Source organism: Microtus oregoni, unplaced genomic scaffold, assembly GCF_018167655.1.
Source record: "Microtus oregoni isolate MIOR12 unplaced genomic scaffold, Mior012 000138F_ref0000102, whole genome shotgun sequence".
Classification (NCBI taxonomy): Eukaryota; Metazoa; Chordata; class Mammalia; order Rodentia; family Cricetidae; genus Microtus; species Microtus oregoni.
The window spans coordinates 603,130-628,245 of record NW_024544788.1 but is presented as its reverse complement, the minus strand read 5'-3'; the positions used below and the strand labels follow the sequence as shown (position 1 = coordinate 628,245).

Below are 25,116 nucleotides of genomic sequence, written 5' to 3'. Positions count from 1 at the left end.
GTGGTCAGGCTCAGCAGCAACTGCCTCTACCCTCTGAACCATCCTACCAGCCTATTACTAAAATATAAAGCACAGTCTTTACTGAGCTTTCAGCTTAGTGGAGGGGATGGATATGTATGCAGATTATGCAAAGTGGGGCTAAGTACACTGATATAGATATAAGGGATTCAGGGTGTGGAAACAGGGAGGAACGGCAATTGACCAAACCTTGTTTTGAGAGATGGGTAAACGGGTGGTCAGGAAAGGCTAGGCTAAGTCCTGAAGCCATTGCAAGCGAGTGTGAGTTAGCCACCCTGAAGGTAGTTGATGCTCAGCCTGCGATGAATAAATGCATGAGATATACATTGGTAGAGAAAATAGTGTGTCTGTGGTGGTTTGAAAGAAAATGGCCCCAAAGGGGTGGTTGTAGCACTTTCAGTTCCAGTACCATGCCTGCCTGCCACCATGCTCCCTTTCCTGATAATGGATTGAACCTCTGAGACCATAAGCAAGCCTCCTCAATTAAATGTTTTTCTTATCAGAGCTGCCAAGGTCCTGGTGTCTCTTCACAGCAATAGTAACCCTAACTAAGACAGTATCCATAAGTTTTCATCATTTGATACCAAAAGCATCCATTTGATGTATTGACTAGGAGACTGACGTGGGGTAGAAATAGTCTACAGTGAGTTGAAGAGTGAATTAGGATTTTAAAGAAGCAGATTATTTTTTTCAGGAAACTTCTTTTTGAATCTGGGTATGATAGTGCATGCCAGTAACCCCAGCACTTGCCGGACAGAGGTAAGTGGATCAAAAGTTTAAGGTCATTGGGGCTAGAGAGCTGGGTCAGCAGTTAAGAGGACATATGACTTGTCTTTTCTTTTCCAGAAAACAGAGCTAAATTCCCAGCACAAATGTCGGGTAGCTCATAGCTACCTATAACCATAGCTCCAGGAGATTTGATACCTCTCCCTTCCCCAGACATCCACTGTCATGTGCATGTCTCACCCCCACAGATACATGTGGTTTAAAAAAAATGAATCTGGGGATTGGAGAGATGCCCCAGCAGTTAAGAGCACTGACTACTCTCCCAGAGGACCTAGATTCAATTCCTAGCACCCACACAGCATCCATAACCACCTGAAACTCCAGTACTAGGGGGTCTTGATGCTCCCTTCGAGCTTCTGATGGCACTGTATCCACATGGTGCATAGACGCGCATGCAGGTTAAACACCCAGAGACATTTAACTCTAAATATTTCTCATTTTTCATACTATCCATTCTTGTCATTTTCTTTCCTTTCCCTCAAGTCTTCCCACATCCTACCTACCTCCCTACTCACCCAACTTCATGTTCTTTCTCTCGGGAGAGAAAAAAAAAACAAGAACACAAAATAAATAACAACAAAAACAACAACAAAAAACTCAAATCAAAAGGAAAAAACATCAAATCATAACAAAAAAGCAGACAGAAAGCATGCCCCCTTCTTTGGGCTGGAATTTTGTCTGGCTTGAATTTCTGCTGGTTTCGAGTATGCTGTCACCGTCTCTGTGGGTTCGTGTGTGTATCAGGCCTGTTGTGTCTGAAATACGCTGCTGCCTTGGAGGCGTCCACCACCTTTAGCCTTTCCAGTCTTTCCCTCTCTTCTACATACACCACTGAGCCTAGAGGGAAAGGCTTTGCTCAAGACATCCCACTTAAAGCTAAGTGCCTCGGGGCCTCTCGCTGTTTATGTTGTCTAGTTGTGGCTCTCAGTCTTAATAACCGTCTATTATAAAATTCTAGGTCATTCTTTGCTACGTAGTAGGTTTGAGGACAGCTTGGGCTGCAGGCTGCACGAGATCCTTTATTTAAAAAAAAAGCCTGTAAAGAAAAGAAAACACAGCCTCTCCATAAATATTTCTTGAGTACCCATGCTAGGCAGAGATTTCAAACTTGGCTGCTTAGGGGAGAGAAGGCACAGGAACATGGCTGGGGTGGTTCAGAGTTGAGGAGGATTGGACTGGGTTAAAAAACAAGTTCCCTTTTGAAATGAGGGAAGACTTAAATATGTTCATAAGTTGAGGGGAAAGAGTCAGTAGGAAGAGAGGAGATGGAGCAAGGATTCCAAAGAGTTTGAAAGGGTTGGAACCATGTGCACGGGATAACAAGCCTTGAATAGATGAGAAATACTTCATCCTCAGATTAGAAAGAAATGGAATGGTGGATCCATCTTTAAAGAATGGGTGATGGATTTGTATGAGCTTTGTGGCCCCAAGTTGGTTGGTAAAATAAGCTCTCAGATTATCATGAGAATGAAAAAGTCAGAAATCATATTGGAGCTTGAGAAATCAAATGAAGGTCTGGAATGGTCAATGAGTACAGTGGAAAAGGAGCCAATCAAGACCAAGTAAAAGTGTAGTTGTAGGGGCGGCGGGGCTGCATCCCCAGCACCCCAGCCGCCTGCTCGGCTAGCTTATGCCCGAAATAACAACACACAAACTGTATTCATTTAAACACTGCTTGGCCCATTCTCTTCTAGGCTAATTCTCACATATTAATTTAGCCCATTTCTAATCATCTGTGTGTAGCACCCCAAGGTGCGCTTACCGGGGAGATTCTGGCCTATGTCCATCCTGGGTCAGAGCTTCATCCGGGGAGCAGGGCATGGCGTCTCTCTCAGGCGTCTGCTCCAGAGAGGAGAGCTGTCGAGACTCCGAGCTCACTTCCTCTTCCTCCCAGCGTTCTGTTCTGTTTACTCCTCCCACCTATCCTCTAACCAATAAAATGGGCCAGGGCAGTTCCTTTATTAGCCAATGACCTTCCTTCATCATAAAAGGGCTATTATGTTACCCTGAAGGTTCCGATGAGGTTAGAGGTCATTGTAGGGAGCAGAAGAGACCCTAAGTGAGCAAAGTCCTGAGTGAATGAGTATTTTGACACAGGCATGGCCATGTCAAGAATATCCCAAGACCTTGAATCCGTGGGACAATTGGCAAAACTGTCATCCCTGTGATCTAGGCTCACAAGATACGGCAAAACCCTTTTTGTGACTCTGTGTCTATGATTGATCTATGTGTGCAAAGACTTGCAGCCGCAGCCTCCTGCTCCCAGATGTTTACAGCCCGAGACTGTTCACCTACAGAGGGGCCAGGTGGTGGGGCTACAGGGAGCAGAGCCCAGCCTGATCCCAGCTTCACTGTACGTGTGTCTGTGTGCCTGTCCTTTCTTCATTCCCTCGTTACCCCTAGCCAGAGTTCCGGGACCCAGGCCACATAGAACTTGGCAGACCATGAATTTATAAAAAACATCAAGACCCATAGTTTTGTATTTTCTTTCAGCCAACTTTGACAGCGATGGAGTCATCAGCCTCTGCCATTTATTCAGTTGGATAATTCTACTAAGGCCAGCAGGGTGGGGCTGAACAGAGATGCGGCCTTTGATAAGAATGCTTCCTAATGGATACATCCTTGCACATCTGTAGACCCAGCTGCTAGAAAGGCTGAGGCAGGAGAATTGCTTAAGTCCAAGAGTTCAAGACCAACTTGGCCAACATAGCAAGAGCCTGTCTCAAAAGCAAAAACATGGTTCAATTGACTAGCCGTGTGATTCAGCTTTGGCGGAGGAGCTGGGACTGGGAAGATGGAGAGAGGTTGATATCCTGTGAAATAAGGAAAGGGCCCAAATTCCTAAGCATTAGCACTCTGAGGAGATCATTCATGCAAAGGAGGATTAAAGCCATGGGATGGCTAGATGGACACCAGGTTCTGGCCAGAGAGTTGGGTGTTACAGAGAGGATTTCTTGGGCAGGGAGCAGAGGGAACCAAAGGGATGAAGTGAGGGCAGTCACACAGCGTATGGGGACCAAACATTGTTAGCATTGTTAGCAGGCACATTGTAGTCACCTAGGGTGGGGAGAAAGGGTGGGCCAAAGGCAGACGGGCTAGGTCTCCAGGGAAGAGAGGCTATACATTGGCATCGAGGAGGAGCTGGCTAGAGGGATTGTCTGGGAGAGCTATGCGCTTGCCCCCTTTATCTCCCCTCAAGGTGCGTGGTTGTGGGGAGGAGCATACCCTGGAGATGGCTGGTGGGTGGTGGTGTCTCCGAGGGAGACGAACAGGTAGATGAAAGCTGCCAGCACATCTCAGACTTTAATGTATACCCAAACCACTGAGGTTCTTGACAAAACTCAGTGAGACGAATTAAGATGAATGGTTCAATGGCATTTAATACACTCACAAGCACCACTGCTGTCTGTTGTTCAACCTTCACCTCTATGTAGTTCCCACGCATTTGCTTCACCCACAAAGGAAACTTCACCCAACAGCTCTGCCTTCCTTTCCCACTTCAGCTTCCGGTAACCACTATCTCTTCTGTCTCTATGAACTTCACTATTCAGGGTGGTGCCTCATTCATACAAATGCAATTCTATGCAATTTGTCCATGCATGAGTGCCTGTCTCCCACCCCTTCCCCCCTTTTTAACGTTGGGGATTGGACCCAGGGCCTAGCATGTGTTCGGCAGGTTCTATGAGAATTTCTTTATAGCTAAAGATCTTTTTATTGTATGGATAGTCCATATTTTCTTGATCCAGCCATCAGCTGATGGACATGTAAGCTGTTTCTGCTGCACAGCTGGGGTTGATGGCTTCTAGTTCATTCACTAAATTTTAGCTCCCTGCATTTCTTCCTGCTGCTTAAACTTGTCAGGTTGGTCTAGGCCTCAGCATCCTTATTGCGTTCCTGTTGCTTGGCCTGCCCTTCTCCTGGATCTTACTGGGGCTTACTGGTGGACTCATCCTTACAACTCAGATATTGAACCCTCAGAGAAGCGTCCCTGGTCATGATATCAAAAGTCTCTGAACTTCCAATACTTTCTATTCAATATTCTATCTCCATAGTACATCTCAGTACCAGAAATGAAGAAGTATTTGGACAATGGGCACCCTGTAGTACTGGGCTGTGGTCTCTGGCCTCATTCACAAAATAACTTTTGAATGCCTAAAATGTACCAGTTGTATTAAAAGTACAGTTGCCAAAATATTTTAAGCTATGATTTAGTAACCCATACACTTATCTGTCAAGCCCTTAAATAATAGTATCTAGTTGTAGGCGTTATAATTACCAGAATATAGAAGCTCTGATGGATGTAGATGCTATTTTGACAGATGTGCACCCACTGGACTGGGAAATGAAAATATGGCTGATTTCTACTGGACAGAAAAATCACAGGTGCTGCAAGCAGTGCTATAGGTGATTACCTTGGTTTATAACTGAAGAAACTGCCAAAGTTCAGTTTGAGGTGTATTTTGTTTCTGTCCAAGTTTGGGAATTCTCTAAATTCTATCAAGAGGCTCCTTGGAGGTCTGTGAACTCCATGTTTAGAATTGTATGGGTAGGGCTGGAGACATGGTTCAGCAGTTCAGAGCATTGTTTGCTCTTGCAGAGGGCCCAAGTTCAATTCCCAGCATCCACATGGGCCCTTACAGCTATCTGTAGCTTCAGTCCCAGGAAATCTATCACCCTCTCTAGTCTCCCTGGAATCAAGACATGCACGTGGCGCATAGAAATATAGGCAGACAAAACACTGATGCGCGTTAGAAAAGAATAAGTCCGTGCATGGTCTGCAAAAGTCTTGAACTTGTTGCCTTAAAAGGGAAAAGGTTAATTGTAGTGATGAGGGAGGAAAGTGCTGGAAGAAAGCTGTCTTCTCTAGCCCTCCATGGAACTGGGGTGTGGGTCATAGAGAAACGTCCTCTTGGGAGGGGCACAAGAAAAGCAGTGCTTTGAACTAAAAAAGAAACAGTCGTGCAGTTGCACACAGAAGTAAGGGTTTTCTTTGCCCCAGAGTGGAGTCCAGTAAGGATAGCCACACGTGGAGAAGAGATAACCACTGTGGGAAGATCAGCCATGGGGGCAAAGGTGAGAGAACTCAGAGCCGTAGGTGGAGTCCTCACTGTATGCCAGACAGTAGACCAGACACTGGCGAAACAAAGCTGGCTAGCACAAGGCTGAGTCACCCTTCTTTCAGAGCCCAGATTCTGGTGGCTGATTGGCTTGTCTGGCTGGTCTGATCTATGCACCTCTTCACAGCCTCTGGGAGCCAGGGGCAGTGGCAATAAGATGAACACAGTGCTTCGGAGATTCAAGGGGAAGGAAGCTGAGAAAAATAGGCTCTTCTGTCTCCCCCACCCCTTTGTGTGAAGCAAAAACTGAAATAAAAAGAAGTTATGTAAGAGAGGAAAGCAAAGCCATGCTCTGATCATGTAATTCAAAGCAGCTACCCATCTACCAATTAGCTACATCTGAGGGATGCGCCCTCTATTCTCACGATGAATTCTTCAGGAACCTTCTATGACTCTTGGCTGCCAAGAAATCATTTGTGCTTCAAAAACGGTCTTGACTGGGGGGGGGAATCAAGGGAAGAGAGAAAGAACAATATTTTTAGATTTTTTTTCCTTTGGGGTGCCAGAGATACCCTGCACCTGGGTCTCTTCCTGAAGGCAGTTCTCCGGATGCAGGATTCTGTGATTCTTTTTTTAAATGCTGTTTTTCTCCCCTTTCCTAGGGGGCTCTTTCACAAAGGCTCGGGTTAGGACCTGTTGCAGGTGGGAGGTGTTGGCTGGTCTCATACCTTCCTTTGATCATGTCCTCTTGTGGCAGTGGGATCTGAAAACTAACCTGCCCTGGGCTGAGGTAAAGAAACGCTTCTTCCCTGAAGGGAGGCAGCATCTCCAGGGGAGAGGCACCCTGCAAGCTGAGGAGAGGAGGAGAGAGGTAGGGCTGAAACTGAGCTGACCTAGTTAGAGCAGGAAGACAGAGATGCGGTCAAGGGTGAGGCTGAGCAAGTGGGCTGGCTCACTGCTTAAAGATGCTTGCCACCAAGCTGATGTTCCTCCACCCCTGGATCTCTCGGGGTGAAAGGAGGAAACTGACTCACGCAAACTGTCCTCTGACTTCGACACTTAGGCCACACACCTACACACCTACACAATAAATAAGTGTATTTAAGAAAAAGAAAGAAAGGGGCTGGAGAGATGGCTCAGAGGTTAAGAGAACTGACTGATGTTCCAGAGGTCCTGAGTTCAATTCCCAGCATCCACATGATGACACACACCCATCTATAATGAGATCTGGTGCCCAGAACACTATATACATGATAAATAAATTTAAAAAAAAGAAAAAAGAAAGAAAGAATGTTGGAGCAATTGGAGTGGCTTCAGTGCAGATAGGGCTAGGAAGAAAGAAATTTCCGGAAAGGCCCAGGACAGGGAGGAGAACTGGGCTGATTATCTTTTCTGAAGTCTTGAAAACTTAGCATATATTAATGATATGTGCTAATGAGTTTCATTATGAGACTTTTGTGTGTGTACATAGTGCATTCTTTAGTATATTCGTTCACATTGCCCTCTTTTGTCCCCTCCCATTGATCTTCTTCCCCTTCCCAAGTAGCCCCTCTTCTGCTTTTATCTTTGTAAATAGAGGTATTTAATAAACACACTTTCATTTATTTGTGTGTGTGCATGTGTGCAAGTGTACTATCGTGTGTGTGTGTATGCATACCACAGTGCATGTATAAAGGTCAGAGGGCAACATCAAAAGCTAGTTTTCTCCTTCTATCATGTGGTCTCTGGGAATCAAACTCAGGTTCTCTAGCTTGATGGCAGGTACCCTTAACCACTGAGCCATCTCACCAACTCCCTGTTTTATGCCCTTGTGTTTATGAGAAAACCAGCAAGTTTAATTAGGGTTACTTATAGGAACATGAATAAGGGGTTAGTTACAGAAGTTACTGGCAACTCACCAGTGGCTACACTACTGAAGAAAATATCTCTCCCTCTAGCAACTGCTAACTGCCTATAGACCTTCAGTTTACTATTGTTTAGGAGGCTGTGCTGAATCAGGTGTGGTGGTACACATAATTTAATTCTAGTACTCAGGAAGCGGGGGTGGAAGGTTCATGGGTTTGAAGCCAGCCTGAATAACATGAGGCTATTGTCTTAGTTAGGGTTTTATTGCTGTGAAGAGACACCATGACAAGGACAGCTCTTATGAAGGAAAACATTTAATGGGCTGGCTTACAGTCTCAGAGGTTCAGGCCTTTATCATCATGGTGGAGCATGGTGGCATGCAGGCAGATGTGGTGCTGGAGAAGGAGCTGAGAGTCCTACATCTTGACTCACAAGCAACAGGGAGTGGTCTGACTCACTGTGTGTGGCCTGAGCATAATGAGACCTCATATCCCACCCCTACAGTGACACACTTCATCCAACAAGACCACATCTACTCCAACAAGGCCACACCTCCTAATAATGCCACTCCTTTTGGGGGCCATTTTCATTCAGAACACCTCTGCTATATAGCAAGATATTGTCTTAGAAAAGAGACAAATAGAGCTGTGCCCGGTGGAGCACACCTTTAATCCCGGCACTGGGGAGCAGAGGCAGACAGCTGTGCACTGTGGAGCACACCTTTAATCCCGGCACTGGGGAGCAGAGGCAGACAGATCTCTGTGAGTTCAAGGCCTGGAATACATAACAAGTTCCAGATCAGACAAGGCTATAATGAGACCCTATCTCAAAAACAAAGCAACAAATAAATAAATAAATGTCTTGTTGAGTCAGGAAGACTGCCAAGGGCAGTTTTGCATGGATTCTCAGTGAGCTGAGGTTCCTATGTAGATGATTGGGGGACGTACCTTTAACAAATTTTGTCTGGATGCTTAGATCAAAAGGTCTCGAAAAATCCAAAAAAAAACAAACAAAAAAAAGTGGAAAAAACAGGGGGCTGGAGAGATGGCTCAGTGGTTAAGAGCACTGCTTGCTCTTCCAAAGGTCCTGAGTTCAATTCCCAGCAACCACATGGTGGCTCACAACCATCTGTAATAAGATTTGGTGCCCTCTTCTGGCCTGCAGGCATATACACAGACAGAACATTGTATACATAATAAATAAATAAATCTTTAAAACAAAAAGAAGTGGAAAAAACATATGTGACTATCGAGGTTGTTAATTGGGATGCTTCCCACATTGCTGCAAGAATGAGCCAAGATCCCACAGCACTGTGACAGAATCCCCTAGTGTGGATCACAGAGAGGTCTTGTGTTCAGAGCTCCAAAGCCAAGGCAGGGTGTGGGGAGCTGCAGGAAGCATCTAATGGGCTTAGATCAAGGGTCCAACTACAGACCCCACCAGAAATTGCCTTGGGGCTGCTGGAAGATAGAGGCGTTCTCTTCCCAGGTCCTGTCCTTCAGGAAGACACCACGAATCTAAGAGAACATTGATTCCTGCAAAGCAGCAGCAAATATTCCAATACCATGTAGAGTTTTTTTTTTTTTTTACACTGCTGGGTCACAGAAGGGATTTTGGGCATAAGAAGAGAAGGCCCTTGGAAGGAGATAGGCATTAAACTGAGCTGTGAGGTGTGCAGAGGGAGGATGGGGATGTGGAGATTAATGGACATTCCACAGTGAAAAAATAAATTGGGTTCACATGTGGCCCAAGAAGACAACGAAAGTTGTCAGTATAAGACCCCACCAAGAAGACACAGAGAAGCCTAACTAGATGGGGGAGGTCCAATTACAGAGGACACATTGTGTTTCTAACTGGGATTGACTATGTCAAAAAAAAAAACCAAGCACTTGACACCATTTCTCTCCTCTCCTCTCTAGCTATAAGCCTATAGTGGAATTCATAGATGCTCAGTTTGAGGCCTACCTGCAGGAGGAGCTGAAGATCCGGAGAGTACTGCACACCTACCATGACTCCCGAATCCATGTCTGCTTGTACTTCATTGCCCCCACAGGACATTCGCTTAAGTCTCTGGACCTAGTAACCATGAACAAGCTGGATAGCAAGGTATGAGGCAGGAGCTGGGGCTGAGCAAGCTGGACTCTTACTGATCTGATATACAAGAGATGCTGGGTTCCAGAAGAGGTTTTGTGGCATCCTAATCCCACCCTCTGTTCCCTTCCCCCATAAGGATGGTGTTACATATCGTGCATTTGGGCTATATGCTTTGCCATCTGGATTCCTAGTATTAGGAATGGCTTTGTCCTGAGTGTCTTGACAATAAGAACGAATGCAAGCAAGATGGCTGTTCAAGTTTAAGGGTGCTGGTTTTGGCAATGGAATACAGTACTATTCTTTACTTTAAATTTTTTTAGATTTATTTTATTTGATATTTTCAAGTATTTTACTGCATTATGCATATCTGTACACCACTTGTATGCCTGGTGCTGAAGGAGCTCAGAAGAGGATGTTGGATTCCCTAGAACTGGAGTTAAGGATGGCTGCGAGCCACCAAGTGGGTGCTAGAAACCAAACTTAGGTCTTCTGCAAGACATCGGTTGCTATAAACTGCTATCTCTCCAGCCAAGGCCCTAGTTTTGATTCTCAGCACCATAAAAATAAAACAAATTGAACATCAGATTCTTTCAAAAGCCTAATTACTACAAGTTTCCTTCCCTAACATTTGGCATGTGCCAGGCACTATGTACATATATGTTATTTCATCTCTTCTTCTTTTCTATTTGTATATGTGTGTATGCATGTTTGCATGTATGTACACATGTGTGTATGTGCATATGGATGCTATGTGGAGACTGAAGGTTGATGTCAGAATCATCCTCTGTCATTGATCTTCTACCTTATTCACTGAGGCAGAATCTCTCAGCCAAACCAGAATTCAGATATATAGCTGGTCTTGCTAACTACCTTGCTTGATCTACCTTCTGAGGCTGAATTATGGGCACACTGAATGCTTGCAAGTTCAGGGGATCCAAGCTCTGCTCCTCATACTTGTGCAGCGAGAGCTTAGCCACTGAACCCTGTTTTGTTTTTTTTTCTTTTTTTTAAAGTATTTATTTATTTATTTGTTATATATACAATATTCTGTCTGTGTGTATGCCTGCAGGCCAGAAGAGGGCACCAGATCTCATTACAGATGGTTGTGAGCCACCATGTGGTTGCTGGGAATTGAACTCAGGATCTTTGGAAGAGCAGGCAATGCTCTTAACCTCTGAGCCATCTCTCCAGCCCCCTGAACCCTGTTTTTTGTTATTGTTGCTTGTTTGCTTTTGTTTTTAACAAAGGTGCTTTTATTGTATTTTGTTTAAATTTTTAGATTTTATTTATTTTTAATCAAAACTTTTTCAGCCGGGCGATGGTGGCGCACACCTTTAATCCCAGCACTCGGGAGGCAGAGGCAGGCGGATCTCTGTGAGTTCGAGACCAGCCTGGTCTACAGAGCTAGTTCCAGGACAGGCTCCAAAGCTACAGAGAAACCCTGTCTCGAAAAAAAAAAAAACAAAAAAAAACAAAAAAAAAAACAAAAAAAACTTTTTCATACAATGTATTCTGATCATGCTTTTCCCCTCCCACAACTCCTCCCAGATCCTCCCCACCTTTCCACCCACCCACCTCCATATCTTTTATCCCTTTCTCATTAAAAATCAAAAACAACAACCCCCAAAAAATACACAAAAAGAAACTTCATGAAAACAAAAACCAAATATATAAGTACAAGACCAGTAAGGCAAAAAAAATAAATAAATAAATAAAAAGGATGAAAGAAAGAAAAGAAAAAGAAAAAGAGAAAAGCCCAAATGAAGCAGTATGAGGCAAAAAGTCTACAAGACCACCATTGAGTTCACTGTGTGTGGTCCATCTACTGCTGGCCATGGGTATATCTTGAAGTTAATGTACCCAGTGAGACTCCATTGGGGAAAAAGTAATCTTTCCTTTCCAAGTAGGTATCATCTACTTCTTGGTTAGAGACAGAGCCTGTGTTTACTTCCTCTCTCTCAGCAATGGGATCCTGTCTGGCTTGAACCTGTGCTGCTACCATCTCTGAGTTAACATATTTAGCAGTTCCATTGTCTGGAAGACACTGTTTCCTTGGTGTCACCCATCACCTCTGGCTCTTCCGTTTTTCTACCCCATCTTCCACATAGATCCCTGAGCTCTGAGGGGGAGGATCCTATTTAGGACTGAGTGCCAAAGTCCCACTTTCTACACATTGTCCTGTTGTGGGTCTCTGTGTTAGTTCCTGTCTATTGCAAGAAGAAGCTTCTCTGATGATGGCTGAGCAAGGCACTGATCTCTGGGTATAGCAGAATGTTGTCAGGAGTTATTTTATTGCCATGCTCTTTTAGCACAACTGTACTTAGTAGTATTTAGTACTTAGTATTTAGTTTTCCCCTAGGCCCATGACCTATCCAGTCTCAGGTCTAGCAGTGTCAGGCATGAATTCTGTCTCATGGAGTGGGCCTTAAATCCAATTAGGCAGTGGTTGGTTACCTCCACAACAGTTGTGCCACTGTTGCACCAGCATATCACATAGGCAGGTGACATTGTAGTGTGCAGGGTTTGTAGCTGGCTGGGTGGTGGTTGCCTTTCTCCTTTGGTAGTGTGCAAAGTGCATTCCAATAGCATGAACACCAGTAATAGCAGTGAAGGCTCTAGTTAGGCACCAGCTCAACTTCTACATATTTGATGACGTATCTAAATGTTGTCTTCAGCAACAGGGACTGGGCCCTATTTTGCCCTTCTAATAATCTAGTAGTATATTTAAGTGCTGTTACTTACTACATATGAAGTCACTGAGGCTACATATGAAGTCACTGAGGCACAGAGAGGCAAGTACCTTGCTCAAGGTCAGACAACTTGTAATGGAGTTGAGCTTTGCCTTTAACTCCAACTGCAAGTTATTTTAGAATACAAAATTCTAATTTACATGTAGTCATTTGGTAGCATAGCCACTATAAGAACTGAATGTCAGCTATAATCAGAATAAGAGCAGTTTTTTCCATTTTTGCAGCAATGAGCTCACTACTTGTGAATAATAGGCTGTTCCTGAAATGTCTCCATGCCCAGCACGGCCCCGTATAGGGCGGCAGTGAGCCATGTGGCAGGCTGTTTGCTGGGTAGGCTGCATTAAGTAAGCAGTTTTTGGTTTATGTTTATTGTGGACTAATGAGGACTAGGCAAAAAAATAAATAAATAACAAGGAGGCTTGGATTTGCCTGCTGTTCCATCTTGGCAAAGATCTGGATCTCTTAACCCCAAAGACTTCAAGAGAGATAACTACAAGGTCCGGTCTTTGACTCGCATCCCAAGCTTTGTGAGATGTGTCTTCAGGGGTCTTCAAAAGCACAAAAGACACAGGACTTAATCAGTTCTAGAACCCCCACATGCTCCTTTCAGAGTCCAGGGCCTGAGCAACATTCATGCTGTCCCAGTGAGGTCTGCAAGCAGGAACAACTCCATTTTCTTCAGGAACCTGAGCTTAGTGTGCTCTGTCTCCTAAAGCCACGCGCATGGCAGATTTCTTTACCATTGGCAATAAAAGCTTTCCCTCTTTCTGGAGGGATTTCAAGGGTCAGGGTTCAGGTGAGTTGAACTTTTGGGGTGGCACTAGGCCTTTCTTGCTATCTGAAATTAGGCCTTCATACCTACTTTCTTTGCTCAGAAATAAATGCAAGCATTGTAACTTAAGGGGGTAGGGGATGGTAAAACAGGATCTAGTATAGTTTAAGCTACCTTCAAACACACCACATAGCTAAAGATGGCCTTGGACTGATCCTTCCACTTCCACCTCTCCAGTGCTGGGATTATAGGTGGAGCTGAAGATGGAGCTTAGGGCTCATGCTAAGCGAGCATCCCGCCAACTGAGCACATGCCCAGCCCAGTCTAACTTTTCTGCATAGGTCTCAGGTCAGATTCGTAATACTGGGTCTTTTGTGCCTACCTGGCTGCTGCAGGAGAGCCACATACATGTTCAACCTCATCAAGTTCTGCCCCTGCTTCCTTTTTCCTCCCACGTGGATCCATGGTATATCTGGCTGGGGAAAGCCTCAGTTGGACAGGTTGGGACAGCTTATCGTTACCAACAAATGGCTGCCTGTCACATTGTCAACCACAAATTCCCTGTCATCTTTCTTCTTTGAAACACTCGGGCAGTGACCTTGATTCCAAGACTTCACACAGCCCACCAACTTGGTTCTGAATTGATAGACAGTTCATAGTTACTACCAGCTTTGGGACTACGCTGAGTTTGATTTGAATTTCAGTTCTGCAACTTATTTGCCCTGTGGCCTTAGGCAAGTTATTTAACCTCTGTGCGGTTCAATTTCACTTTGGTAAAACACTGGCAGCAATGCCTTCTGGGAAAGTTGTTGGGATTAATTTTGCTACGCCATTCATAGGGTACTTAGCTTAGTGGCCAACACATAGTAAGTACTCGTCATTGTTATTTGCTATTTGGCTAAAGGTGGACAGTGCTAGACTATTCGCTGAGCTTGCTACCCCCTCTGGGCGCTGGTGGGAGCCCTAGGCTGTGGAGTTGTCGGTTGCTAGTTAAGGATCCCACTTTGTTCCTCCTTCTCCTAGGTGAATATCATCCCCATCATTGCCAAGTCAGACGCCATCTCTAAGAGTGAGCTGACAAAGTTCAAGATCAAAATCACCAGTGAACTTGTGAGCAATGGAGTCCAGATCTATCAGTTCCCCACGGATGACGAGTCCGTGACTGAGATCAACGGAACCATGAATGTGAGTGGGGGCACAGGGTTCAACCTTCCAGACGTGTGCTCTTATGAGCAGCCTTTGGCAAGTAGGGGTGAAGTACCTTCATCAGCCCTCTTAGTGCTGATCTTAACTCTTGAGTGCCTGAGACTCGGGTATTGGGGACAGAGGACCCAGAACCTAACTAGTTTCTATTTCTAGTGATGGCTGCTGTGACATCTCAGTGGCACAGAGATTAGTGACCAGGGGAAGGGCAAGGCTGACGTGAGGTTGCGTGTGGAGTGGGAATTCAGGCCTCTCTTGCTCCTCGTTTTTGGCTCCTGTGCGTGTTCATATGTGTATACAGGTGTTTATATTCATGTTTGTGGTGACCAGAGGTTGATGGGTGTCTCCCCTGATCACTCTCCACTGTATTTACTGTGCTAGGGTCTCTTGCTGAAATCGAAGCTCACCAATACCTCCTAGTCTAGCTGGCCAGCTTGCCCGGGGGTCCCGTTTTCCCCATCTCTGCCTTCTAAGTCCTAGGATTACAGGTAGCTGCTGTGCCCAGCCACCTTCTCTGTGAGTGCTGAGGGGCTGAACTCAAATTCTTGAGATTACCAGGCAGGTACTCTATCTACTGTGCCATCCCCCCAGCCCCCAAACTGCCTTCTTAGTACCCTTCAGTTCTAGGCCAGGCAACCTTCCAGACTGGACTGCAAGAAAGGGAAACTATGTTTGTCTGACCACAACAATGCCAGCACAGTAGGTACAGCAAAAGCCATAAAGGCCAAAAAAACCCAGCTTGGCCTCAGAGGCACAGGGATGGGCTGTTGGCCAAGAATTGAGCCCTATTGTCATGAACCGAACAATGAGAAATAGCCTCCAATTTTCTGGCAACCACAGTGATTTTTTTTTCTAGGATCTTAGGCTGGAACACAGAGATTTAAAAAAAAAGATTTTATTTATTTTTATTTTAGGTATGTGAGTGTTTTGTCTGCATGTATGCAAGAATACCATGTGTGTACAGTGTCCATGGAAGCCAGAAGAGGGCATTGGATCACCTGGGACTCAAGTTATAGATGGTTGGGAGAAGTCTTGTGGCTTCTCAGAACTAAATCCAGGTCCTCTGCAGGAGCGGCCAGGGCTCGCAAGCACTGAGCCATCTCTCCAAACCCTGTGATGTTATTTTGAAGCCCCAGGGTTATGATTTGCCTTATTAAGTGTGAATGAATTTACAAATAGAGTCCTCTTTTTCTCTCCTCCCCCACCTCCCCCACTAGAGGAATGAATAAGAGAGAAGGCCGAGAGTCAAACACTCCCGGGCTGATTTGCAATGTGTTGCTGCTGTTGCCGTGAAAGCTTCGCTGTTGTGATTTCTAGGAGACAGCTAGCGGCTTTCAGCAAGCCTCTGCTTCAGGAACAAATTTCTTTTTCGCTATTGAGAGGCATCGGTTTTTCCTAATGACATAATGTCAGGGGACAGCCAAACTCAGGAAAGCCTTGTAATAAAAGCCATTTTTAGCAAACTTTTCCTGCTGCTGGTGCCCTCTAAGTTGTCATTACAACATCAGCTGCCACCTCCTGTGAATTGGCCAACAAATCAGCATAGTCAGGCAGCAAGTCACCGTCTCGCCTGACGTCTTGGCCTTGAGCACAGCCCACCCTAGATAGGTTTCTGAGTAGAAGCCCTTCCTTCATCTGCCTTGAACAAGTCTGGCTCAAGTCTGTGGGCCGGGAGGTAGGTAGAGTTGTGTTCTTTGTGACCTAGTGTGGGTGTGGACAAAAAATAAAAAACAAACAAACAAACAAAATACTGCTGTCCTCTCCAGGAATCAGGGCATTTGGATGGAAATGAGGGTCTGTTATGATAAGAAAACTGGATAAGGTGCCCAGCCTGTAGCGAAACAGGAAGTGCTTTCTGGGTGTCGCTTGCACTGATGTCTGGAAGCATGTAGTCACCTCAGGGACCTCAGTTCTATAGATAGCTTCCAGGCTCATTCTCTGAGTCAGCAAGCATTGCTCAGCCTTATCGTTTGCTTTGCTACAAACAAAGAGGAATAAGTTTTCCGCAATGTGAAGGTGTCCCACCAAGCTCTGTCTCTACGTGATGGCAGTCTCCCTTTCTCTCTCTCAGCTCAGCTCTGGCCTCCTGCTGAGCCTAGAGCGGATTCAGCCTCAGAGTTTCCTTCTCCAGCACGCTGCTGTGGCAGCCCAGAGATTGCGGGCCCTATGTTATGTGTAACAGCCCAGAGTTTGCCCCTGCTTCGCTTTGAACAACTAAATTAAAAACTAGTTGTGGTAGCACATGCTTGTCATCCCAGCACTGAGGCAGGAGAATGACATGTTTTATTCTGGCCTAAGTTACATATAACCTGCCTCCAAAAGAAAAGAAAAGAAAAGAAAAGAAAAGAGAAAAGAAAGCTAAGTCTGATGGGTTCAGGGTCATCCCTCTACGTAGTGTCACTCAAAATTCACTCCCTTGCATGTCACCATGCTTTCGAATGGGAAGGGAAAAGAAAGGGTACCCTCCAGCCAGGATGCCTGGACTTGGGCATGTCTGCGAGAGGGGCCTGTATGGGAAGCCTCTGGGTCCCAGATGACGAATTGGGAAGCAGGAGGGAGGAGTCACTGCTATAATAAACACAAAAGTTCTTTGCCCACTTGCCAACATTACAACTGTGTCAGAGTCTCCAGAGAAACCATGGTTTATGCACTGGTATCAACAGAGATGGGGAGGGCGTGCTTGGGCGCTATGAGGTCTGGGTGCTGGACTTTCCATTCTAGATATGGTTCCAGATCCCCAGTTCCTGCCCACTGCACAGCCTGTTGTCATGGGAAATAGAAGAGGCCGAAGTTGTTTTATTTTTTTTTTAACCTAGTTAGAGAAGACTGTGCAGCTGCCCTCTTAAACCCAAGTAAGAGATATTCATGGGTGCGCATGCCCAACCTCACCCTCAGCTTTTGGGTGACTCTGGAGAACTTTATTTCAGATTGTGGAAGCAGGAGATGGGGGAGTTGGGGGAGAGGGAGAGAGTCCATTGGATGCTATTTTCAACCCCTACTGGGATTCCTATCAAAGCTGTAGGCTTTATTTTATTTTTTTTAAAGATTTATTTATTAAGTATACAACATTCTGCCTCCATGTATGCCCACACATCAGAAAAGGGTGCCAGATCTCATTACAGATGGTTGTGAGCCACCATGTGGTCACTGGGAATTGAACTCAGGACCTCTGGAAGAGCAGTCAGTGCTCCCAACCACTGAGCCATCTCCCCAGCCCCCTGTAGGCTTTAAATCTCAGAATTGCCACACTGGGGGCTGGAGAGATGGCTCAGAGGTTAAGAGCATTGCCTGCTCTTCCAAAGGTCCTGAGTTCAATTCCCAGCAACCACATGGTGGCTCACAACCATCTGTAATGGGGTCTGGTGCCCTCTCTGGCCTGCAGGCATACACACAGAATATTGTATACATAATAAATAAATAAATAAATAAATATTAAAAAAAACAAAAAAGAATTGCCACACTGTTTAAGTTAATTCATCCTTTTGAGACCGGGTCTCACTAGGTAGCCCAGACTGTCCTTAAACTTGTGACCTTCTCGTCTCAGCTTCCTAATTGCTGGCACTATAGAACTGAGTCACCATGCCCAGCCTATTGTTTAGATGCAGTGCTGCTGCTCTGGTGTAATAACACACCTAGAGTCCCAGCACTTGGGAGGCAGGAACAGCTGGATCAGAAGTTTAAGGTTACCCTCCACCACACAGAGAGCTGAAAGATAGCCTGAACTACATGAGGCCCTGTGTAAGAAATACAACAAAAATGTAATGCTGTTCTTTTTTTTTAATTTTATTTTATTATTATTTTTATTTATTTATTTATTATGTATATAATATTCTGTCTGTGTGTATGTCTGCAGGCCAGAAGAGGACACCAGACCTCATTACAGATGGTTGTGAGCCACCATGTGGTTGCTGGGAATTGAACTCAGGACCTTTGGAAGAGCAGGCAATGCTCTTAACCTCTGAGCCATCTCTCCAGCCCCTATTCTTTTTTTTTTTAAGATTTATTCATTTATTATGTATACAGTGTTCTGTCTGCATGTATGCCTACAGGCCAGTAGAGGGCACCAGATCTCATTACAGATGGTTGTGAGCCACCATGTGGTTGCTGGGAATTGAACTCAGGACCTCTAGAAGAGCAGCCAGTGCTCTTAGCCTCTGAGCCATCTCTCCAGCCCCATAGTGCTCTTCTTAAGATAGCTCAAATTATAGCCAGAGATTAAAAAACAGGCCAAGTTACATGACTAAGATCAGTTAGTTGGCTGTTTTGTTAGGCATTGGGTTTGATTCCCACGAATTGTATTTGTACCACTAAGAGCACATGGTTGACAAATTGGACCATAGGGAGGCCCATAGGCCCTGGTGTGTCCTTTCCCTCCACCCCACAATGGTGTCTCTATTGTTCCCATGTACATCTGTTGGAATGACCAACGTACTTGAGTGAATTAGGGGACAGTCTTGTTTAGTCACCAGTGGGAGTCTGAAATGGGGGCGAGGAGAAAGAGCCTCATGACTGGTAGGCACAGTCCACCCTGGGAAGAAACCAAGGCTAGTTAGTATACTCCACCAGACAAGATCCTGATGGAATCTCACAACCTAAAAACAAAAACAAAAGCAGAAAGCATTCTTCTGGTCTTCAAAGCATAACTCGTGTCGTGACACTTGGATCATCAGATAACTTTCAAATAGGCCAGGGGAGGTTTAAGGTAGACATGAAACTGGAAAGTATTATGTTGTGTGATGTTTTACTCTTTTGCCTTTTTTTGGGGGGTGGCAACACTCAGATCCCAAATAAATCACACCTGGCGGCTTATTTTTAGTTAGAAATGCCTGGCCTTAGCTTGGCTTGTTTCTTTCCAGCTTTTCTGACTTAAATTATCCTGACTATCTTTTGCCTCTGGGCATTTATCTTTCTCTAGTTTTGCATACCCTTCTTTATTTCTTTCTCCATGGCTGTCTGGGTAGCTGACCCCAATGCCCTCCTCTCCTTGTTCTCTTCTCTTCTTCCTTGTTTCTCCTTCTATTAATTCCCTCTGCCTACCAGCCCTGCCAATCCTTGCTCCTGCCTTGCTATTGGCTGTTCAGCTCTTTCTTAGGACCAGCAGGTGTTTTAGACAGGCAAAGAATCACAGCTTCACAGAGTTAAACAAATTCATCAGAAACAAAAGTCACACACATTAAAGTAATATTCCTCAACAGTATTGCCCATGTGATAATATTTGAAGAAGGAGCCTTGCAAAGCCTTGGGAGGCAAATCTATAAACACAGCTACCCTGAAGGTTGCAGCAAGAGGTTCCCAAGTTTAAGACCTGCTTGGACTACAGAATGAGTTCAGGACAAGCCTGGGCAACTTAGTGAGACCGTGTCTCGACATAAAAATGAAAAAAGAAGGCTGGAGATATGTGCAATTCGGTGGCAGTGCGTGTACCTCACACTTGCAAAGCCTCTAGTTCAATTCCTAGAAATGATTTTTAAAGAGAAGAGAGGGGCTGGAGAGATGGCTCAGAGGTTAAGAGTGATACTACTCTTCCAGAGAACCTTAGGGCCAATGTGGTGCGACTCACAACCTCCTGTAACTCCAGCCCCAGGAGGTCCAACCCTTTCTTCCAGCCTATGTAGGCCCCTGCACTCATGTGTACATGCCCACATAGACATGCACATGCCCACATAGAGACATGCACATGCCCACATAGACATACACATGCCCACATAGACATGCACATGCCCACATACAGACATGCACATGCCCACATACAGACATGCACATGCCCACATAGATATGCACATGCCCACATAGACATGCACATGCCCACATAGACATGCACATGCCCACATACAGACATGCACATGCCCACATACAGACATGCACATGCCCACATAGACATGCACATGCCCACATACAGACATGCAGCTGCCCACATACAGACAGGCACATGCCCACATAGACATGCACATGCCCACATAGACATGCATATGCCCACATACAGACATGCACATGCCCACATAGACATGCACATGCCCAAATACAGACATGCACATGCCCACATATGTAACGGCGTAAATGAATGCAGACAGAGTGTAAAAATATATATATATAGCTTTAATGTAGAAATAGACTTACAGAACCACCGTTCCCGCGGAGACCAGGAAAGCAGAAGTGAGAGCTCGGAGCTTGCTCGCCAAATTTATAGGCAGACATTAGCCCGAGGTGAACACGCCCCTTAAGGGGCGGGACTTATCCCTACATCTCCCCTTTTTGTCTAAATAAGACAGAACTAAACCAAATACAACTACATACAATAACAACAAATAATAAATACAATAAACAATATTGAGAACAAAAGCTTTGCTAAACATTCTATCTCAAGAAGTCCAAATAATGTAAAGAGTAACTACAATTATATAATCTTCAACTCAGTCAAAAATCTGAGAAGGGAATAAACACTACTCAACAAACGAGATATATCCAAAATGTGCAACAATTGACAGAGACAACTGACTACCTGGGCAATCACCCAAAGTCTCGTTTGCAACGTTGAGTCAACCAATTTTGGCTAAGGCCTAACATAACTGACATACCATTATTAAAGGCAAGGAACTTTTCAAAACTATCTTACCCTGTCTTGGCAGGATATGACAGTCCTGTTTTATCCATTGATGCACACTCTGCGTCTGTGTCAGTGGTTGAGGTATGGGCATTTCTTTGCCCAAAGGCCAGTTCTGCCAAATAGAAAGGCTCCAGATGGAGTGTTTTTGGTGCTCAACATTCTCTCGGGAATAGAGTGGTGTTGCCAGGAGCAATTGTGTCTCACTATCACGAAACTCTGAGTTAGATTAAAGGCCATTTTCTACAGCTCTTTGAAGAGGTTGAAGATTATCTATCTATACTGAGTATAATCTCTATATATCTAAAGAACCTGATTAGTCTAATTATAAATGACAAACTTAGATGACAATTAGTCTACATAATTCTCAATATCTATCTAACTTAAAGACTAAGACAATAAACGACTGTGAAACAAATGAGGACAATGACCTCCAAATATAAACAATGTACAAATATACATTGCAGTAGGTAAATATATATCAATACACAAATATTATATAAGTATCTTAATCAGAGGTAGAAATGTACACTGCAATATGGTAAATATATACAATATATATATATATATATATATCAATACAATATATGTCAATACATAAAAATGTTTTAAACAGAGGTAGAAACATGCATGCGTACAATAGTCAATATAATTTAACTTTGTATCAATATACAAGAATCTATACCAATATATTTGTCTATTATCCCATCATCCCTCTTTTTTTTTTTCAAAATGATCCCTGAGTTTATAAAATTCCTCCCCCAACCCTCAATCATATACTAATTATAATCAACCCCTAAATGATGTCCCTAAACCCAAGGGCAAACTTTACTGGGAGAGGGGACGTCGTTCTCTAGAATTACTTCCAGCTGTCATAGGGGCGACGTTCTTTCTGGGGGATCCTGTGAAAGTAAAATGATGGTTAAATTTCAAGATCAATGTCTTTTAAAATTGCAAATAGTCTCTGAGTATTTTCGTGCAGGTCTGGCCAAAATGTTGTATAAGATGTGCACCATTTCAGCTAACCAAGTTGGAACTGTCTTGTGCAGCTGGTACCCAAAGCAGGTCTTGTAGTAGCGCTATCAGTATCATGACGTCATATCAACCAGGTGGAGTTGTTGTTATGGGGCCCCATCTTCTTCCTGGAAACTTCAAATGTCACTTCAGGAAAAACTCATTGTTCATTATGAAAAACTTAAACATTAATCATATAGACATATATAGACATATATATATATATATATATTCAATGAAAGACATGATAGATATATTCAATGAAAAGTATGATAGATATGAAGAAAAGCAAAGATGTTTTCTAAACTCATATTTCTTTCTGTCCCATATCATGGCTCTTGACATGAGACAGAAACTCCAGAAACTCTGGGTTTTTCTCTTACTAATAGGCTTGGAATTGGAGAGGGACTGAGCCAGAGTCCAACTTCAAAACCAGCTTTATAAATTTAGAAATATGGTTTAATATTACTTACACAACCCATTCAGTTGTCTTGATATTTCCTATTGGGCAGGTATTTTTCCATCTGTCAGTATCCAAACATCCAGGGTCCCTTGAATTTCTCAAAGATGAGTGTTTTCCTGTGGAGATAAGAACAGAACCCTGCCCCCATTCTATATGTTTTTCTTACCACCTGTATGAATATCATCATTGTGGATGAGTTGTCATTTCTCCTTTCCAAGAGGTTTCTCCTCTTCAAATCGAAACTTTATTAATTTTGATGGTATCCACAATTTTTCTTCTCCTGTGGAAACAAGAGCAAAACCCCTTCCCCAACGTAGCACATCTCCTGGCTTCCACTGAGAGGTCAGCACATCTTTGAAATAAATCGGTTGATTTAGTTCAGCAGACTTTTCCATTATCCAATGTCTTTCTGCTGCTGTCGTTCCTTTCTCATTAGCGTTAAGAAAATTCAAGGTTAATAAAGCATTATGTAATCTATTTCTGGGGGTATTTTCAGTCCCTTTCTGTTTGTTCAGCATATCCTTTATAGTACGATTTGATCTTTCTATAACTGCCTGACCTGTAGGATTATTTGGTATACCTGTAATGTGTTTTATATTATAATAATCAAAAAAGCGTTTCATTTTCTTAGATACATATGCTGGACCATTATCTGTCTTTATTTGCGCAGGTATACCCATGATGGCCATAACTTCCAATAAATGTGTGATTACTGAATCAGCCTTTTCTGAGCTCAGGGCAGTAGCCCATTGAAAACCTGAATATGTGTCTATGGTGTGGTGTACATATTTTAATTTGCCAAATTCTGCAAAGTGGAACACATCCATCTGCCAGATTTCATTCCTTTGGGTGCCCTTTGGATTAGCCCCTGCAGGCAGTGGCGTTTGGTTATAGAAAGAGCAAGTAGGGCATTTCTTTACAATCTCCTTAGCTTGTTGCCATGTAATTGAAAACTCTTTCTTCAAACCTTTGCTATTAACATGATGTTTTTTATGAAATTCAGAGGCTTGTAGCACACTACCAATCAATAATTGATCAATTTCTGCATTACCTTGTGCTAGAGGACCTGGCAGACCCGTATGGGATCGGATGTGTGTTATGTACATAGGGCAAAGCCTGTTCCTGATCAAATCTTGAACCTGGAGGAACAATGAGGTTAGTTCAGTATCATCAGGTATAAATTCAGCAGTTTCAATATGTAAAATAACTCTTTCTGCATATTGTGAATCTGTAACTATATTAATAGGTTCTTTAAAATCCCTTAGCACCATAAAAATGGCATATAATTCCGCCTTCTGGACAGAAGTATATGGACTTTGTTCCACCTTATCCAAGTCTTCTGATTTGTAACCTGCCTTCCCTGATTTATTGGCATCAGTATAGAATGTACGGGCTCCAGTTATTGGAGCATCACGGACGATTCGAGGAAGAATCCAAGAAGTTCTCTTTATGAAGTTAAGCCGCTTGTTTTTTGGATAGTTGTTATTAATGTCTCCCAAAAAATTAGCACAAGCTCTTTGCCATGGTTCATTATCTTCCCATAATTTCTTTAGTTCATCAGCAGTGAAAGGCACTATAATTTCTGCTGGGTCTATGCCTGCTAGTTGACGAAGTCTCAGCTTGCCTTTTATAATTAACTCAGAGACTTTTTCCACATAAGTTTTCAGTTTCTTACTTGGTTTATGTGGTAAAAAGATCCATTCCAAAATAATATCATCTCTCTGCATTAAAATTCCTGTAGGAGAAATTTTTGATGGTAGTATGACGAGAATACAATCGAGCTCTGGATTCACCCTGTCCACATGTGCCTGTTGTAATGTTTCCTCAATCATTGTCAGTTCCTTTTCTGCTTCAGCTGTTAATTCTCTGGGACTGTTTAAATCCTTATCACCATCCAAGGTTTTGTTCAAATGAATTATTAGATCAGGTGTTATTCCAATAGCTGGTCGTAGACTGGAAATGTCTCCTAACAGTCTTTGAAAGTCATTAAGAGTCCGTAGGCGATCTCTCCTAATTTGTGCTTTTTGTGTCTTAATTTTTTGCAAACCTATTTTATAACCTAAATAATTAACAGAATCTCCCTTCTGAATCTTTTCAGGAGCTATTTGCAATCCCCATTTAGGTAAAAGTATCTTTATTTCTTCAAACAGTCTGTTCAAGGTATCCATGTTTGAATCGGATAACAAGATGTCGTCCATGTAATGGTATACTATAGATTTGGGAAATTTCTTGCGTATTATTTGCAATGGTTGGTTCACAAAATATTGGCACAGGGAGGGGCTATTTAACATACCCTGGGGGAGAACGGTCCAGTGGTACCTCCTCGAAGGTTGAGAATTGTTGTAAGTAGGCACTGTGAAGGCAAATTTTTCTCTATCTTCTTTTTGCAAAGGTATAGTGAAAAAACAATCCTTTAAATCAATAACTATGAGAGGCCATCCTTTTGGTAATAAAGAGGGCAAAGGAATTCCAGATTGCAGAGGGCCCATAGGTTGAATAACCTTGTTGATGGC

The 25,116-nt window shown here is 43.7% G+C and overlaps 1 protein-coding gene across 1 annotated transcript in view; it reads left to right on the top strand.

Moving 5' to 3' along the window:
- LOC121444719 (septin-6) overlaps nucleotides 1–25,116 on the top strand; it is a 62,009-nt gene that overhangs the window by 10,467 nt on the left and 26,426 nt on the right. The window contains exons 2-3 of the mRNA XM_041646622.1: nucleotides 9,626–9,812; nucleotides 14,346–14,507. Of these exons, the coding sequence (XP_041502556.1) occupies nucleotides 9,626–9,812; nucleotides 14,346–14,507 (349 nt within the window). The remainder of the gene's footprint in view (nucleotides 1–9,625; nucleotides 9,813–14,345; nucleotides 14,508–25,116) is intronic.